Below are 15,510 nucleotides of genomic sequence, written 5' to 3' on the forward strand. Positions count from 1 at the left end.
GGAGAGGACCTGCTTCTGGTGCTTTGTTGGGTTCTTATCGCCACTTATAAAGGATTTTGGCATTCTTCATCAATTTGAAAATCAGAGATTTTCCTGAACTAAACAATATTATTATGTGTTGCTGTCTGCTGTTGTATAAATGTGTACAGTATGGCTTCTGAATGGGGATTTTATGCTGCCTCTTCGATTTCATCTCTGGACTGATTTACACAAACAAAACACTTGAAAAGGATCCTTTCAATACGATTCCTCTGCTTGGAAAGAGGAAAAGAGCCTTATTTTGAGAGTTAGAAAAACAGTCTAAAATGCTTTGTTTGGCATATGGAATTCCAAAAAGCTTTCATTTCTTTTCCTTCCTCCAAAATAGCTGCCTCTTCTGTATGTGTAGCCGTAAATCGCTTTCACGCCCACCTGTGGTGGCAAATAAACAGTGTGCTCCTCACTGAAGACCCAGCTGTGAAAACTATGGTTTGTCCTCAGCTGTTTTGAAGATACTACGTGCAGCCTAAAACATAGCCTCAAAGCATTTAATGCACTAAGTGCTTGAAAAAGGTAATTCCTTGGCAGATCATCCAGAATCTTACAGGCACGATGAAGGTCTGGAAACCTTGCAGGCTGTGAATGCTTTTTTGAACATAGGAATCGTGTCGGAGATGGCTGCACGTGTGACCTATATGTAGTAAAGGACAGTAATGCATTGGAGCTGATGGAAATTATTAGCTTGGCTTTTTTTCCTGCTGGGATCACCACCCAGGAACCGTACTAAACCAGCTGCTGTTTTCCAACCTTAAGAGAAGGGAGGATTTAAGGCAAAACAAAAAAAAAGTGTTAGAAGTTATTTTGCAGAGGGCAAGAGTTCCCTGCACCAACAGTTTGGCTGCCAAGAGGAGAAGGATAGAAGAAGCTCACAGCAGTGGATTCTGCGGTGGGACATAACTCCCTCCTCCTTTGTCATTATTGTCATCAGGGGAAGCAGAGCAGACCTCGTGGAGCTGGTGTCTACGTGGGATTTACATTTCTAACCACGCTCAAGCCTGATGCTCTCCCCCCAGGCTCTGCAGCTGAAACTGCAAGACAGGCTTTTTAGCGAATCGGTCTTTGTGGTTTAGTTTCTCCATCTATACAACAGGAATTTTTTTTGTCTTGCAGGGATGTTGAAATCTGTTTAAGATTTGTAAGGAAATAGAATTAGCGAAATTGGGAACCATAGAAGAGTGGGAAATGGAATCTCTGCCTAGCTGTTAGCTGAGAGATGACATCCTGTTCCCTCTTAGTGTGTTGTGATGCATTAAGTATGACATGGGAATTAAGCGCCCAGGAGTCTGTTCTTTTCTCTCTGGGGAAAGATGAAATGGAGTCACTGTACAGGGCTCAGGCTGGCTTTACTGTTGTTGCATTGAAGGAAGGCACAACCCCTCTGCTTAAGAGAGATTTTGTTTCGCTGCAAATTATACAGATAATCTCCGGGATTTCTTTGGAGTGTGGGAGCACTGAGGTTTGGCAAAACCAAAGTTTAAGAATTGCATCATAAATGCAAAGATAAATCTAAAATAAAAAACAAGAAAGGGTCACCTGAAGGAAAAAGTATTATTTTTTTACAATACTGTAGGAAATGTGGAAGTAGAGTGACAATTTTGGTGCACTTTGGATCAAAGCAAAACACAGAGAAGAACTAGAGACATGTTGCATCCACATCATCCAACCTATTTTCAGTTCTATAACAAAAAATGAGTTTTGTTTTCTTAATACACACTTTCGAATTTAAAACATGTTTAAGAGTAGAGAACTGAAGCCTTTTTGGGTTCCATTAACTGTTGTTTCTTTTTTTTCTGTGAAGTTAAAAGCTACTTCTATTGCTCTATGATTTACAAGAAATACTTACACCAGACCGCACACAGCAGCTACTTGGACAAATATCAGTACATCAGATTTCAGCTTGCTTTAAAAAGGCAGCTATATTTCAAATATGCTTGGTTGCCTGAGCCCGACGCGTTCCAAACAACCTTTCCTAGCCAACATGAATAGTTAGATTTCCCAGCAGTGTAACGCAAATGGGTCGTTAGCTGCTGTGGAAGGCTGGAGTATTTTAAGTTAAATCTGGAACTGCTACGCTGTATGGTTCCCATAGGGCTGCAGAGTAATGTGGGTTGACAGACTCGCTGCTTCCACTGCTGTGCTCGTGTCAGCCTCCAGGAAGAAAGGCGATGCCACGTCCCAAGGTGCAAACTCTTTTGTAGTGCATGTTTTGCTACTGTTTCTGGTGCTGAGGATAAGAAAAAGCAAGATGCAGAAATAGCTGGCTTCGTCGCTGCTGTTGCTGTGTTCCGAGTGCATTTAGATTAACTTGCTGTCTCAATTGTTGGGTTTTTTTTTTTCCTTTTTTTCCCCCTACATGCTTCAGTGACCTTCAGAGGCTTGGAGAACTGCAGTCAGAACTGGCAGGGATGGCAGATTTCACTGCAACTTACCTTCAGTGTCAGCTGCTCCTCATCAAGGTTTGACTTCATTTGGGTTTTTTGGGCTGTTCTTCAAAAATACCCTCAATCCATCTTAGTGGTGCACTTCCATGTTTCGATGTTTGTGCTGAAAACGTGTGTGATGAAAGTGTGGGTTCCATGGATTTCTGATACTCCTGCTTCCCTTCTGTGGCAAATAATTTGTGCAGTAACTTTGCCAATGAGCGCGCCAGTGCAGATCTCTGCTGTTGTACCTAGGGATTATGTTGGTTCATGTGCATTTTGGCAGCGCAGAGTTTATTTTCTGACAGAAAGCACAATGGAGGCAACTACTGCGTAGCCTTTTGTTATGAGAGTAACTTTTCTTTGCTAGTGCCCACCGCAATGCTTTTTGCTAAACTGCTGCTATAAGGGCAATTTTTGTAGACAATGTTTTTGTAGACAGCTTTTTCTTGGCACTAATGCCAAAGGAATTCTTTAGACTTGATTGAGCAAAATATCAGTCGTGCTTTCTTTTACAGTGCTGAAATGATCTGTCTGTTTGGCATTAGCAGATGAAGTGGTTACTTTGACACCATGGCAGCAACCCTTTTCAGAGTCAACTTCTTGCCGTAAACAGGAACTAATTTTTTGCTTCACTTCTTGAGCTATCAGCTGGTATTTAAGTCAGTCTCCTGGCATTCTTTAGGTGTTTGAATGTAATTTATATACGTGTAAAGCAAGAACTAAAGCAAGCAACAAACAGGTTTCCAGAAGGGACTCAATAAAAGCTTTGTTATGTAAAACCAAGAAGGGATTTCAGTTTCTTTGCTAAATGGGTAGCTGCCAGTTGGCATATCTCATGGTAGCCCTCAAATGTTTGGAATACATTTATCACCCAAAGAAGGTATTTTAGATGAGCGGTGTTACGGTTCAGTACATTCCTAGCTAAATCCAAAACTTTTTCCAAAGCAAAATGTGCTATCCAGGCAGAGGACCAGTGTGTAGAGGTGGCTTTGTTGTCCTTCTCCAGGGTTTGGCTGGAGTGAAGGGGTGTACGTTAGCTGAGAGAGCAATGGTTTGTGTATCTGGCAAAGAGGAGGACTGGCTTTGGAAGTAGCTGGAGTGAAGGGCTGTACGTTAGCTGAGAGAGCAACGTACTGGCAAAGAGGAGGACTGGCTTTGGAAGAAGGGGATAAACACTGCACCAGCCATGCGGGGCTCGAGCTGTAGAACAGACAGTCCATCAGTGATGTAGAGGAGTCAGTAATGTGGATGAAACAAAAAGTAACTCGTAATATCATACAATTAGAAATTCTGATGCGGCAGAGAGAACCCAAATGTCAGAGCAGCCCTTTTCAGCAGATTTCTTTTGAATTGCTTCTTTCCCCATCAGAAAGAAGCTGTTGGAGGGGGGAAAAGTCTCTTCATTTCCCCACCTCTCAAGGCTCAAAAGGTTCCAGACCTTTAAAGGCTCCACACACTCTGTAATTTTTAGGGGTAGTTAGCTGGAATACTGGGGCCAGCCTAGGTGAAGGATATAGTCTGTATGTTCTTGAGCTTTGGCTACAGTCAGCTTTCTGTGTAGCTGTATCTAAGGAGAGGCAGCTTCAAAAAGGACTCTGTGATATAAATCATCAAGTCAAGCTTTCTTATTTTTTTTTAACATACATCAAAAAGCAAATAGGGTGTGGTTGTTTTGGTTTGGTTTTTTTTCTTTAAATACGAACATCGATTGTTGATTTTACACTTGGTATTCTTAGCAACTCTGGGATCTTTGGTGGGGCGGAGACTGTGAACAGGAAAATTAAGAAATATGACTGTGTAGGTGACAGTTATTGTTTCCACTTTTTGCCTGCAATCTGTGATTCCCCCACTCTTGGTCTCAGGGAGGTGATAATGCAGTGGGCTATTGTTTTTCTAAAAAGTGACTGCATTCTGCATAAAATTCTCCTTCAAAAGTACAAAGTTTGGCTCAGCCAGTCTCTAATTCATAATTTTGTTAATATGATTCTCAACTTCAGTTTTATCTTTTATAGTTGTATAGGTATCTCTGAGTATTTATAGCACAATACATGTTTTGGAGACCTTGGTTCCCCGTGTTGTATTTTAAAGCACAAAAGACACCTTTTACCTGTTTTTTCAACCAGTCTGTTGGTTGAAAAGTACAGGCGAGAGACATGGCATCTTCCCTGCTCCCAAGCCCATCTAGCACAGGGTTATAATGTTTAGACTTTTAGACCGAACTGGGTATTTATCATCATTTCATGGTTTTCTTCTGTAGGCTTTGCAGGAGAAGCTGTGGAATGTGGCAGCTCCTCTGTACCTGAAACAGAACGCATTAGCATCTGCTGCAGCAAAACAGGTGAGATAGAAAGCAGCTGGGTCCATGTGGAGGCAAGTCCTCAGATACGAGCCCTTCCTTGGCCATGCAACAATAATACACTTCTGACCTTCCACTGCCATAGTCTGTCCGAGTGAATCTTAGTTCCCTAAAGTGGAGTAATTTATCTTCAAAAGATGAGAGGTGAGTGGTGGAGGTTCATGACAACTGTAAAAAAGGCAAACATCTCACCCATCTTCCAGAAGAACAAGAAGGAAGATCCAGAAAACTGTGGGCTGCTTGGCCTCACCTCACTCCTGGGGAAGGTTGTGGACCAGCTCCTCTTAAAAGCCATTTCTAAACAAGTGAAGGTCAAGCGAGATGATGGGAACAGCCAAAATGCATTTCCCAAGGGCAAATTATGCCTGACCAACATCATTGCTCTCTGTGATGAGGAGACTGGTGCTGTGAACGGGGCGGGGGGGCGGGCAGTGGACGTCACATCTCTTGACTTTAGCAAAGCCTTTGATGCAGTCTCCTATTGTTTCCTTTTCCCCAAACCGGCAGAATTCTGGCTGAGTAAGTGGGTGATAAGGCTCCTCCAAATTAAGGAGCCCGTTGATATGCTGGAGGGCGTGGCTGCTGTTTCGGCAGACCAGAGCTGTGGAATTGGGATGACAGGAACCTCATGATGTTCTGCACAGGGATCCTGGTGGACAACACATTGAACATGAGGCAGTAAAGAAGGCCAACTGCATCCTGGGCTTTCTTAGCAAGAGCGTAGCCAGCAGGTCTGGGGGAAGCCCTCTACTGAGCTCTGGGGAGATCACGTCTGGAGGGCTGCATTGTGTTTTGGGCTCCCTGACAGAAGGAAGAAGCTGACAGACTGGGGCAAGTTCAGCAAAGGGCCACCAGGGTGGTTGGGGGCTGGAGCACATTCCATGCAAAGGGAGGGAACTGGACTTCTCCAGTTTGGAGAAGAGAAGGCTTCAGGGCGGATTTATTGCTCTCTGCCACTGCCTCATAATAGGATATAGATGAGACTGAGTCAGACTGCTCTGGCCAGGAGGTAACGGACACAAATTGGAATATGAGTCAATTCTGATTAGATATAAAGGGGGGAAATTCACCATAAGGGAAGTTAAGTGCTGTAACAGGTTGCCCAGAGAGATGGGGAGAATCTCCGTCCTTGGAAGTGTTCACAATTTGATGTGGCCCTGAGTGATGGGATCTAATTAGACCTGCTCTGAGCAGGGGACCAGGCTAGATGACCTCCAGAGGTCCCACCGAATCTGAGTTATTCTGATTCTGTGATGTATAAATGATCTGATCCTGGAAAAACAGAAGCTAAACCCTAAGAAAAGGTAAAGGAGAAAGCAAGCTATTAAATAATCCAGAAAACAAACCTAGAGTAAAAACAAGTTCATGGATCTGCTGGGAAACTATGCTGACATTTTGAGTCTTCACTTAATTAAGATGTAATAAGAGGGAGGTACTGCTGTGCATCAAAATCTTCTATGCTGTTGACAGCTGTCCCCAAGGATAAGTGAAAACAAAAACCTATCAGTTTTTAAAATCATCTCTAATTGAACTGCCTGTCTTGGGTACCCTTCTCAGTGACATGTGATCCCCCTGAGAAGTTGTATCTGTTGTGATTGTGAATATAGATCACTTCCCATCAAGGCAAGGTGAGAGAGTATTTCCTGTTAAATAATTTGCAAGCTCTTGGCTTCTGTACTGTCATGCTGAACTCAACTGTATTAATTTGAGCACTTCTGTTATCTACTTAAACCCATCTATTCGACAGATTGAAACTATGGTGAGTAAAACTGTGCAATGTCCTGTCTAAGCTTTTGATCGAAAATAACCCAGAATGATTCTTATCTTGTGAGAGTTCCCATCTTCAGCTGCAGTACACAGAGTGTTGTTGAATATAAAGCTGTTTTCAAGAGAACTTTGTCAAATCTGGCTCCAAAAACATAAACCTGAGCAGGACCACAGAGGTTGCTCTGTTGTGCTGCTCACGTTTTGTATTCCAGAGCAGCCAACGGGAGTCACCGAGCGCTCTACCCCTAGAAATTTAAAATGCCATGTCAAAAAATAGACTGCCAATGGAGGGAGTGCTTGATTTCAGGCCAAGTTTCATGAATTGTTTCTTTAATATAGCCAAGATAACCTTTAATATTAGGTGCCACTTTACATGGTGAAGAATTTCACCAAAAGAACGAGACTCGTGGACTAATATGTTCCTCGGTATGAGAAAAAATACCAGAATCTTGTGATCGTGCTTGTGCAAGAGTTTAACGGAGTCTGATGGCTTTTTACCCCTGTGGTGTCTGTCTGACAGATCTTGGAAGAAACTTATAAAATGGAGTTCATGTACAGCGGTGTGGAAAGTAGACAAGTGGTCATTATTCACCACATGAGACTGCAAGCGAAGGCGTTACAGCTTATAGTGACTGCACGTACCACTAGAGGGTAAGGATGATGTGGTAAAATGACCTTCTTAGGGTTAACTGTAAGTTTAGTTTCCTCAAGCTTTGTTTAAAAAACAAACAAAAAAAAAGCAAGGAAAAATTAGACCCATAAAACATCACGGCATGCCAGTAACCATTTGCTAAACTACTTGAGCATGAAGAGCCTTCTTTTGCCTTTGGTGTAGCTGTAGAGTGGCACAATACAAAATTAGATGACAAAATTATTAGGAAGACGTGTTTAGGGGTTTGAGTTCTCTCAGCTATGAACTTAAATAGGTTTAAAAAGGTCACAGAGTGTGTCTTAAGACTTGATATTTGGGACCTATTTAAGTAAGGAAAAGTCATGTCAAAGAATGCACTAATTGTGTTTGCTTCGTTATTAGTTACTGAGTTTTTAACATCAGAAAAAAATTGTCTTTTTGACTGATCTGCAACTAATGTTTGTGTGACTCAACCTTTCTGGCCTCAGAATTGTAAGATCTTGTTTTTAAGAGCCTGAACTGGATTTCAAAACACCTAAATGCTTAAAGCCATAGAACCAGTTTTCTTTGTTTAACACTAAAGCAAGGAATGTTATTTTCATTACAGAGTGGAACCCCTTTTTGGGATGTGTGAAAAATTCCTACAAGAAGTGGATGCCTTTCAGAGGTGAGAAACTCCATTGCTTCTTCACTTTGTTAAAAAGTCTAGATGACCTTTAAAGGTCCCTTCCAATCCAAACTATTCTGTGATTCTATGAAAGTCTCCCTACTGTTTTCATCAGGGATTATTCCATTTGTTCTTCATCTCTTCGCATCTCCCTTTCCCTGCTGCTATCCTGCATTGGGGTCTGCTATCATGAGATAATTTGCTTTGTCTCTTTTCCTCGCACTGAATCTCAGGATCAGCAAGAAAGAAACTCCCTTCTGAATGAATCAATGAAAGAGCTTTCCCGGGAGTATAACAAAAAAGGAATTTCTCATTTCCTTATCCCACTTTCTAAATTGTAAATGAGAGAACAAGTGAACCATCTACATGCTGGAGGTGGGAGATATCTCACCCAGGTGTTGACAATTGCTTTGTAGACCGCTGCTTATGAAGCACTCGCCCAGTTTTCCTCTCCCTGGAGAGATGGTCCTTTCATTTTATCCAAATCTGGATGTCTAAAATAGGTCAGATGAAGGATGCGCAGGTTTTTTTTCCATTGACTCAGAAGGGAATCGGATAGCTAGCCCAGAGACATAGGTGTCCAGAAATGGCTGAGCAGAATTCCATCTCTAGTTCTGATTAAATCTCCATGTATTTGTGGTCCATGTGCTTGGCAGCTGTGGCTGGTTAAGTGATGAGAAAAGGGAACCAATTCTATCCATTCCCTAATGTTTTGCTCATTTGGTAGCTAATGAGTAGAACTGTTCCTTTGCTCTGTATATTTTCCTTGCACTGAGTCTCAGGATCAGCAAAACTCATCACTGTTTCTCAGGAACGTAACTCCTACAGGCAGTGATGAATTTCACAAAAGTGAATCTGGATGATGGTAGAGCTTGTCAGTTAGCTGTAAGGTCACCTAGAGATGCTCGGACATATAAAATCCCCGTGTCGAGGTTGTCTAGCTAGATTTTAGCTGACAGAATAGTTGAAATTTGCTGTCTGTGTAGTGGCAGTCGTAGGAACACAAGGATGTGCGTTCCTGCGCAACCCTCTTAGCCTGTACAGAGGAGAGTGTCATTTTGCTCCACCCTTGCCAAGCTGGTGCTAGAGGCTTCCGTATACGGATTATGAGCTCCTGTAGGGCACCACCAGGATCCTGAAAAAAAAATCTCACTTGTAGGGCTTTAGGACCTGAAGCTGTTCTGGGGATGTCTGGTGTTCCTGTCTGGGTGTTGTAGACTCAACTGTAGGTCGACAGCGCAGCATGGGACTTGAAAAGGGGGGAGGAGAGCGCATTGTTCGAGAGGCTGTTCACCTACAGAAATGGTGCATTTTTTTCACCAAATTACATGAGTATTTAGTTGGCTTACAAAACTGCTAAACGCAACAGGAGTGCTGCTGATAATAACAGATAAGCTGCCAATGACTGAGTCTAACGAAGCATCTTCTGCATGCAGGGATGTAGGGTAGTAGCCCAATTTTACTTCTATATAAAGAATAAGAAATATTCAGTGCTCTTCTTGTGAGGCCGTTGTCCCAAACCACAGAAGGGATTCTATTCTCTGTTCTTGACCTCTAGAACTAGCTGGTTTTTGGTTTGTTTTTTTTTTTGCAACTGATTGTAGTTTACTGTTAAAATGTCACTCTAGGATGTAATAATTAATACTCTCGTAAATATTGGTAGAGAAAAACCATTCTGGAAACTTTGCTGCAGCGGAAGGTCAGACGACTCACGTATTGGGCGTGTGGGTATGTTAGATCCCTTAATGAGTCAGCTGTTTAGTTAGCCGGATGAAAGTGCACAGTGTAAAGAATTAGGCATATGCATGTCTTCCCTGAGAAGTACCAATTTGGAAAGTTTGCAAGGCAGCTACAGCAGGAACGGCTCTTTCACCCAGCTGTGTTTCTTTGTGCAGACATGGAGATTGAATGCAGAGTACTGGAATTGCCCGTAGCCTCGTTTAATTAGCACTCTTACTCGCTAAATAGCGTTACAGCTGCACAGGCAATCTGAGCGGGCAAATCCCTACAATATCTGCTTCTCATTAATGTGTTGTTGACGGGCACCTCAGCAGTTCTAGCTCCTTTTTTGGGAATCTAGATTCCTTTGCCCGCTAGGCTCTGGATTGATGAAGGACATGAGATCTGCATACCCTGTGATGTTGTCAGTTTGAGCACAAGGTATGGTCCCAATGTAACTAGCCAAAATAATGTCTATCTTATGTATGAGACATGCATCAAAAGAGGAATCTACATATCTAATTCTGTCCTTGTCACTAAATATAAGGATTAAGTAGCTTGGCTGAAAATAGCAATACTGTTGAGGGGGGGGAAAAAAAAAAAAAGGTATTTGATTTTTAATCTGTTCCTAACACAGATGTTTCATCTCTGAGCTCCCACACATGCAAGGCAGTTTTGTAGATAAATTGCTGGACTTAATGCCCAGACTTGTGACATCCAAGCCTTCGGAAGTGGTCAAGATTCTTCAGACAACACTGCGGCAAAGTACCTTCCTCCACCTTCCTCTTCCAGAGCAGGTTAGTTTGACACACAGAATTCAAGTGCAGTATCCTTGCAGACTGTCTCAGCATCTGACTAGTTTCTAATAACACCATGAAGCTTTTAGGATTCAGGTTTTTGTTCAGTGGCAAGTGTTATTTCTTCCAAGGCTTTCTCCTTCTTGCTTGGAACCCTCAGGACTACTGCTAAAAATACAGAAGACTTAAAAATTCCTGGCAGTATCTAAAAGAATCTGAAGTTGATGCACAATTTCTCCATTAAGAACAGTAATGATTGTCTGTCTTCTCTCCCGCTTTATTTTTGCCAACGGCTTCGCCCCTAATAGCTCCATAGAGCTACTGCAAATATCATTGAGCCTACCGGTGAATCCGATAATCCTCTGAGGTTTACATCGGGGCTGGTAGTGGCACTGGATGTTGATGCAACTCTGGAACATGTGCAGGATCCCCAAGGAACCGTTAAAGTTCAGGTAAGCAGTCGCTTGACATAAACACAAACAAGATTGTGTCTTACGGGGAGTTTATTTAAGGGTGCCAATACTTCTAAATTGCAAATACTTGTACACTTTATTAGTAACAGTGTTTGATTTCTGTATTTTAACCACATATTCTGAAACTGGCTTGTAAATAGTGCGCTGAGTTGACTTGCCTGTGGTTCCTGAGAATTTGCTCTGAGCGCTTTGATGCCATTCTGTGCTCCACGCAGTGCTTTCACACGCACCGGGCACGTTATGCACATGAGCACAAATAAATCCTGGTGAACTTCTAGCTCGTGTAGTGGGAGAAGGAGGAGCAAAAGAAGTTATTCTGAACGGTACAGAAATATGCAGGCTCTTGGCTCTCCGTATTTACAGCTTAACAGTCTTCCTGCTGCTGAATCACATGTTTCAAAGGTAGCCGAGGAGGCAGGTGTGGTGTGATGCCAAGTAAAATATGCAAATTCGCCGCATAACAAAGAAATGAAAACCTGTGTTTCCAATGCAGAGGAAGAATCCGATGTCAACGTGTGTTTTCCCCCTCTGCTGTGGGTCTAAATGGCCAGCGTGTGGCTGTTAAGTCTAGGGCAACCGGACTCCTGACTGTAAGATAGAGCATGCCTTCCTGCCTTCTGAACTCTTAACAGAAAACCACAGCTCCACACTGTGCAAATCCCCAGTCCAGTCGTCGTTCAGTTGTTTCCTTTTCTCCCCCACCCCTATAGGTATTGTATCCAGATGGACAAGCACAGATAATCCATCCTAAACCAGCTGACTTTCGAAATCCTGGTCCTGGAAGGCACAGGCTGATAACGCAGGTGTACCTCTCGCACACAGCCTGGACAGGTAATGTTAATGATACACTTTCATGTGATTGCGTCACTGCACGTTTCTGTGAGTTCCTACGAGTGTGTCTTGCTTGATCCCAGTCTTCTGCACACAAGATGTAACCCCCACAGTCCTGGGGGATTTGAGGATCCTGCAGTCTATGGCTGTTGTTGATGCTACCCTTTGTGTTTCTCAGATTTGAGGAGATGCGTCTCCCTGGTTGACAGGGCAGTACTGCTCCGTAGGTGAATAGAGGGGCTGCTGTCACGGGAGGAAAGGTGCTTAAAATCATAGATTTGTTTAGGTTGGAAGGGACCTTTACGATCATCGAGCCCAACCATTCATGGGGGCCGCGTGTGCAGTCTTCCGGCACTGGGAGCCTTTCCGTGGGAGCACGTATTGAAGGTGAGGTCACTTGTTTCTGTGCAGAGCAAGATCAGTCGTGGGAGTCAGGTCTGCATCCTTATTTAAAGGCAAGGAGTCACGGTAAACTGACTCATTGTAATTCATTGTCTTAGATGTGACAGGTATTTGAGCAGGGCAGAGAGAACCTTTGGAACTGTGTGTACTCAACAGTATAATTTCACTGCTGATTAAACTTTTGCCCTTTTAATGCCCTAAAAAAAGCCACCCTTCAGCTCCGATGAAATATGCGACTCCAACATTCACGTTCAGTCTCAGCTGGCATCTGTGCTTCCCCATGGAAGTGCTTCAGTAATTGGCTTGTGGACTTCAAACAACAAAAGCAGAGAGTATTTGCTCGCAGCTCCCTTTGTCCTGTTTTCTTTTAATCCTTTCAAATTTATTCAAATGTGGGTGGGGTTTTTTTCTGAGCAGTTATTAATAAGATTTGGTGATTTTTTAATTTTTTTTTTTTTAACCAAAAGAGGTTTTTTTAGTGCGATGTTCTTTCATGTAATTCTTTTTATATATCGCTTCTGTGGTGTGCTCGTTCATCCTGGGATCTTTGTTTTGTTTTGGAGAAGAAAAAATCGTATTGTTTCTATGACTTGGAAGTATCTGGATATAAAGGTTCATCCTGTACCAGAGGGAGCTGAATCTGAGTCCTTTTTTCTGCTCTGCAGTGTTCACTGGAAGGGCATTTCAAGTATGACCCCAAAGGATTCTGTTCTGGTGTCTCCCCTAGCCAGTATTTCAACTGTTAATGTTGACGTTGGCACTTGGGCATATAAAATGCGGGGAGGACACCACGTGGGGAGGGGTTCAGGGGACAAGGTCAGAATTCAAAATGGAGAAATTGCCTGAATTCAAGACAGTGAAACTTACTGAAGACCGGTAAAAAGCGTGGTCTTAGGATGGAGGATGCCCAAATACGAAGCAGGGATTAACTGACAGGAGTGATAGGGGTGACCGCAAGCTACAAAGAAGAGTTGCCAGTATGGCGAAAAGTTGAGCCTTGAGGGGGTGTTAGTTGGACTGGGGATAACTGTGGAAAAAGGTTATTTCTTGTGTTCTGTCTGGTGCGGATGGTGTCTCAGCTGGAATGCAACTGCAGTTCTGGGCATTGCATCTTAAAATCATGTGGGTTTCAGCAGGTTTCACTTAGGTTTCAGTAACGTGGTCCTGGGTTTTGGTAACCTGGGAGCCAGTTAAGCCCCACAGCACGCTCTCTCTCCCCCCAGTGGGATGGGGAAGAGAATCAGAAGGGTAAAAGTAAGAAAACCCGTGGGTATTGCACTGTTCAACAATAGCTAAAACATCCCTGTGTTATCAACACTGGTTTAGTCACAAAGGCGAAACTTGGCACCATGCGAGCTACTATGAAGGAAAATTAACTTTATCCCAGCCAAAAACCAGTACAAGTCTGTACGGAAAAGCTAAAGGAGTCATGTTTTTCAGTCTAGAAGGGAAAATTTTGATGGGGCTACAGTCCAGCATGCTGCTCGGAGTCATACTGTGTAGACTGAAAGCCTGTTTTCATTATGACCGCTGGGAGAAGAACAAAGTGAAATCATCTTATGGACAGTATCAGGAATATCTGTCTAGCTGCTGAGATGGTAAAAGAGGGGAAAAGGCTGTTGTGCGATGTAAAAACCTCCAACAGAAGAGAATCTGCCAAGTAATCTCTGCTCTGAGTCTCATCAGACACCATGTGGATTTACTTGATCCTGCCATAAAAATATAGGTAGCAAGACCTGCCCGTTGTATGGTCTTTTATGATTTTATTATTATTGGGTTGGAATACCTGTTAGCAACTTCCAAAATTAACTGTTATTTGTTAGTCGTGAGATTCTTTTTTTTTTTTTTTTTTTAAGCTGTGACAAAGGCGGAGGGGGGAGGATCTAAAACGGTGCTTAGTTCTGCTGTGCCGAGTGTAAGGACAAAGTTGTATTTTCAAAGAGCAGATTGGATTCTGGTCAGCCCAGAACAGCTCTGTACTTTTACCCAGTGTACGTGAGCTAAGATTTCATTCATATTGGTTGTTCACTGTGCGATGACAGTCATATTTGGGTTGTTCTGTTTTCTTTTCCCCTGCAGAGCCATGTCAGATTGAAGTGCGGTTGCTGCTGGCCTACAATTCCAACAGGAGCAAGGCATCTGCTAAAATCCCTAAACCGACCTGGAGCGAGAGCTTGGAGGCTCTCCCGCAATCGGAAAATGGCATCGAGGGCACCATACCCTTCAGCAAACCCGTCAAAGTTTATATAATGCCCAAACCTGCCAGACGGTGAAGTCCGGAGCTAAAAGAAATATGTTTATGGGATTGTTGGGTTACACGGAAACAATATACGGTGTTCCAAGATCGTGAACCAAACCGAAACAGTTTTATACTCGTGTCACGAAAGTCAGCCAGAGAAATAAAGCTGCTGAAGAAGGATTAGTCTCCTCTGTTAAGCAGCAGATAGACCAGTACGAGAGTTACTCAGCTAGTTAAGAACAGTTTGAAAATGCAGGTGTTTCTGTATTGCATTAACAAAATCAAGACCGTTCTCAGCCAGCATTCCAGTAGCATTTCAGCGGGCCGTGTCTCCAGTTTTCACTTAGCAAAAGTTTCTCTTCAAGGCCTGTAGGTTTTCTGCTATGTATTTACAAAGGTATTTACTATGTAAATGCTTAGGCACAGAAATCAATGTTATTTTTACAGTACTCTGAAACGAAACATAGGAGTTTGGAGGGTTTGTGTGGGGCTTTTTCTGGTTGTTTTTTTTTAATGTCTAAAAGTTGTATTTGTGCATTGGTACCAAAATTCTTAGTGGGGGAAAAAAAAAAAAAAATCGAAAGTGCTGTTGTTCTTGTGGAGGAACTGCATCTCAAAGTGAAATTGCCAATTGCCGTAGGCTAAATCCTGAGCTCATTTACAGCCTGTACTGAAGCTCGTACAGTTTTGGGGAGGGCACAGGTTGTTCATGTTATGGTGCTGGGGGAGGAGGAACCTGGTGGTGTAAGCAGCAGAACTCCAATTAGCAGGACATGGAGTTTAATTGAGTTATAGCAACAAAACAATATGTTACTTTGTTTGTTTACATAAAGTGGAGTCAAACACACTCATCTCTGAATTGCAATCCAAGTTTCTTCCACATTTGTATGCCTGTAGGAGAAATGCGGTTAAATACCATGGGTTGAACATTTACTAACCCCATCCCACTAAGTTTTACGACATCTGTGTCTGCGTGGTGATCTTGGCCTGAACCAATCCTACTGAGATGAGACAATCTGTGCAGTTTTTCAACTTGGTGGCAGCAGTTTGGGCAGTCAAAGCCTTTCTGAGGGGCTGAAGTAGCCAAACGCGCTCTCAGTTAAGCAGCAGTCAGGCAGCGTGTCGGTGTTCCCCTAAGGAGGTGAGCTGGGAGTCCAGGGGGACAA

The 15,510-nt window shown here is 42.9% G+C and overlaps 1 protein-coding gene across 1 annotated transcript in view; it reads left to right on the forward strand.

Moving 5' to 3' along the window:
- Positions 1–14,456, forward strand: part of INTS4 (integrator complex subunit 4) — a 37,063-nt gene extending 22,607 nt beyond the window's left edge. The window contains exons 16-23 of the mRNA XM_009881254.1: positions 2,402–2,495; positions 4,720–4,800; positions 7,106–7,236; positions 7,824–7,883; positions 10,240–10,399; positions 10,708–10,851; positions 11,583–11,703; positions 14,185–14,456. Coding sequence (XP_009879556.1) covers positions 2,402–2,495; positions 4,720–4,800; positions 7,106–7,236; positions 7,824–7,883; positions 10,240–10,399; positions 10,708–10,851; positions 11,583–11,703; positions 14,185–14,378 — 985 coding nt within the window. The 3' untranslated portion in view covers positions 14,379–14,456. The remainder of the gene's footprint in view (positions 1–2,401; positions 2,496–4,719; positions 4,801–7,105; positions 7,237–7,823; positions 7,884–10,239; positions 10,400–10,707; positions 10,852–11,582; positions 11,704–14,184) is intronic.
- Positions 14,457–15,510: the final 1,054 nt, after the last annotated feature.

Source organism: Charadrius vociferus, unplaced genomic scaffold (assembly GCF_000708025.1).
Source record: "Charadrius vociferus isolate BGI_N301 unplaced genomic scaffold, ASM70802v2 scaffold1, whole genome shotgun sequence".
Lineage (NCBI taxonomy): Eukaryota > Metazoa > Chordata > Aves > Charadriiformes > Charadriidae > Charadrius > Charadrius vociferus.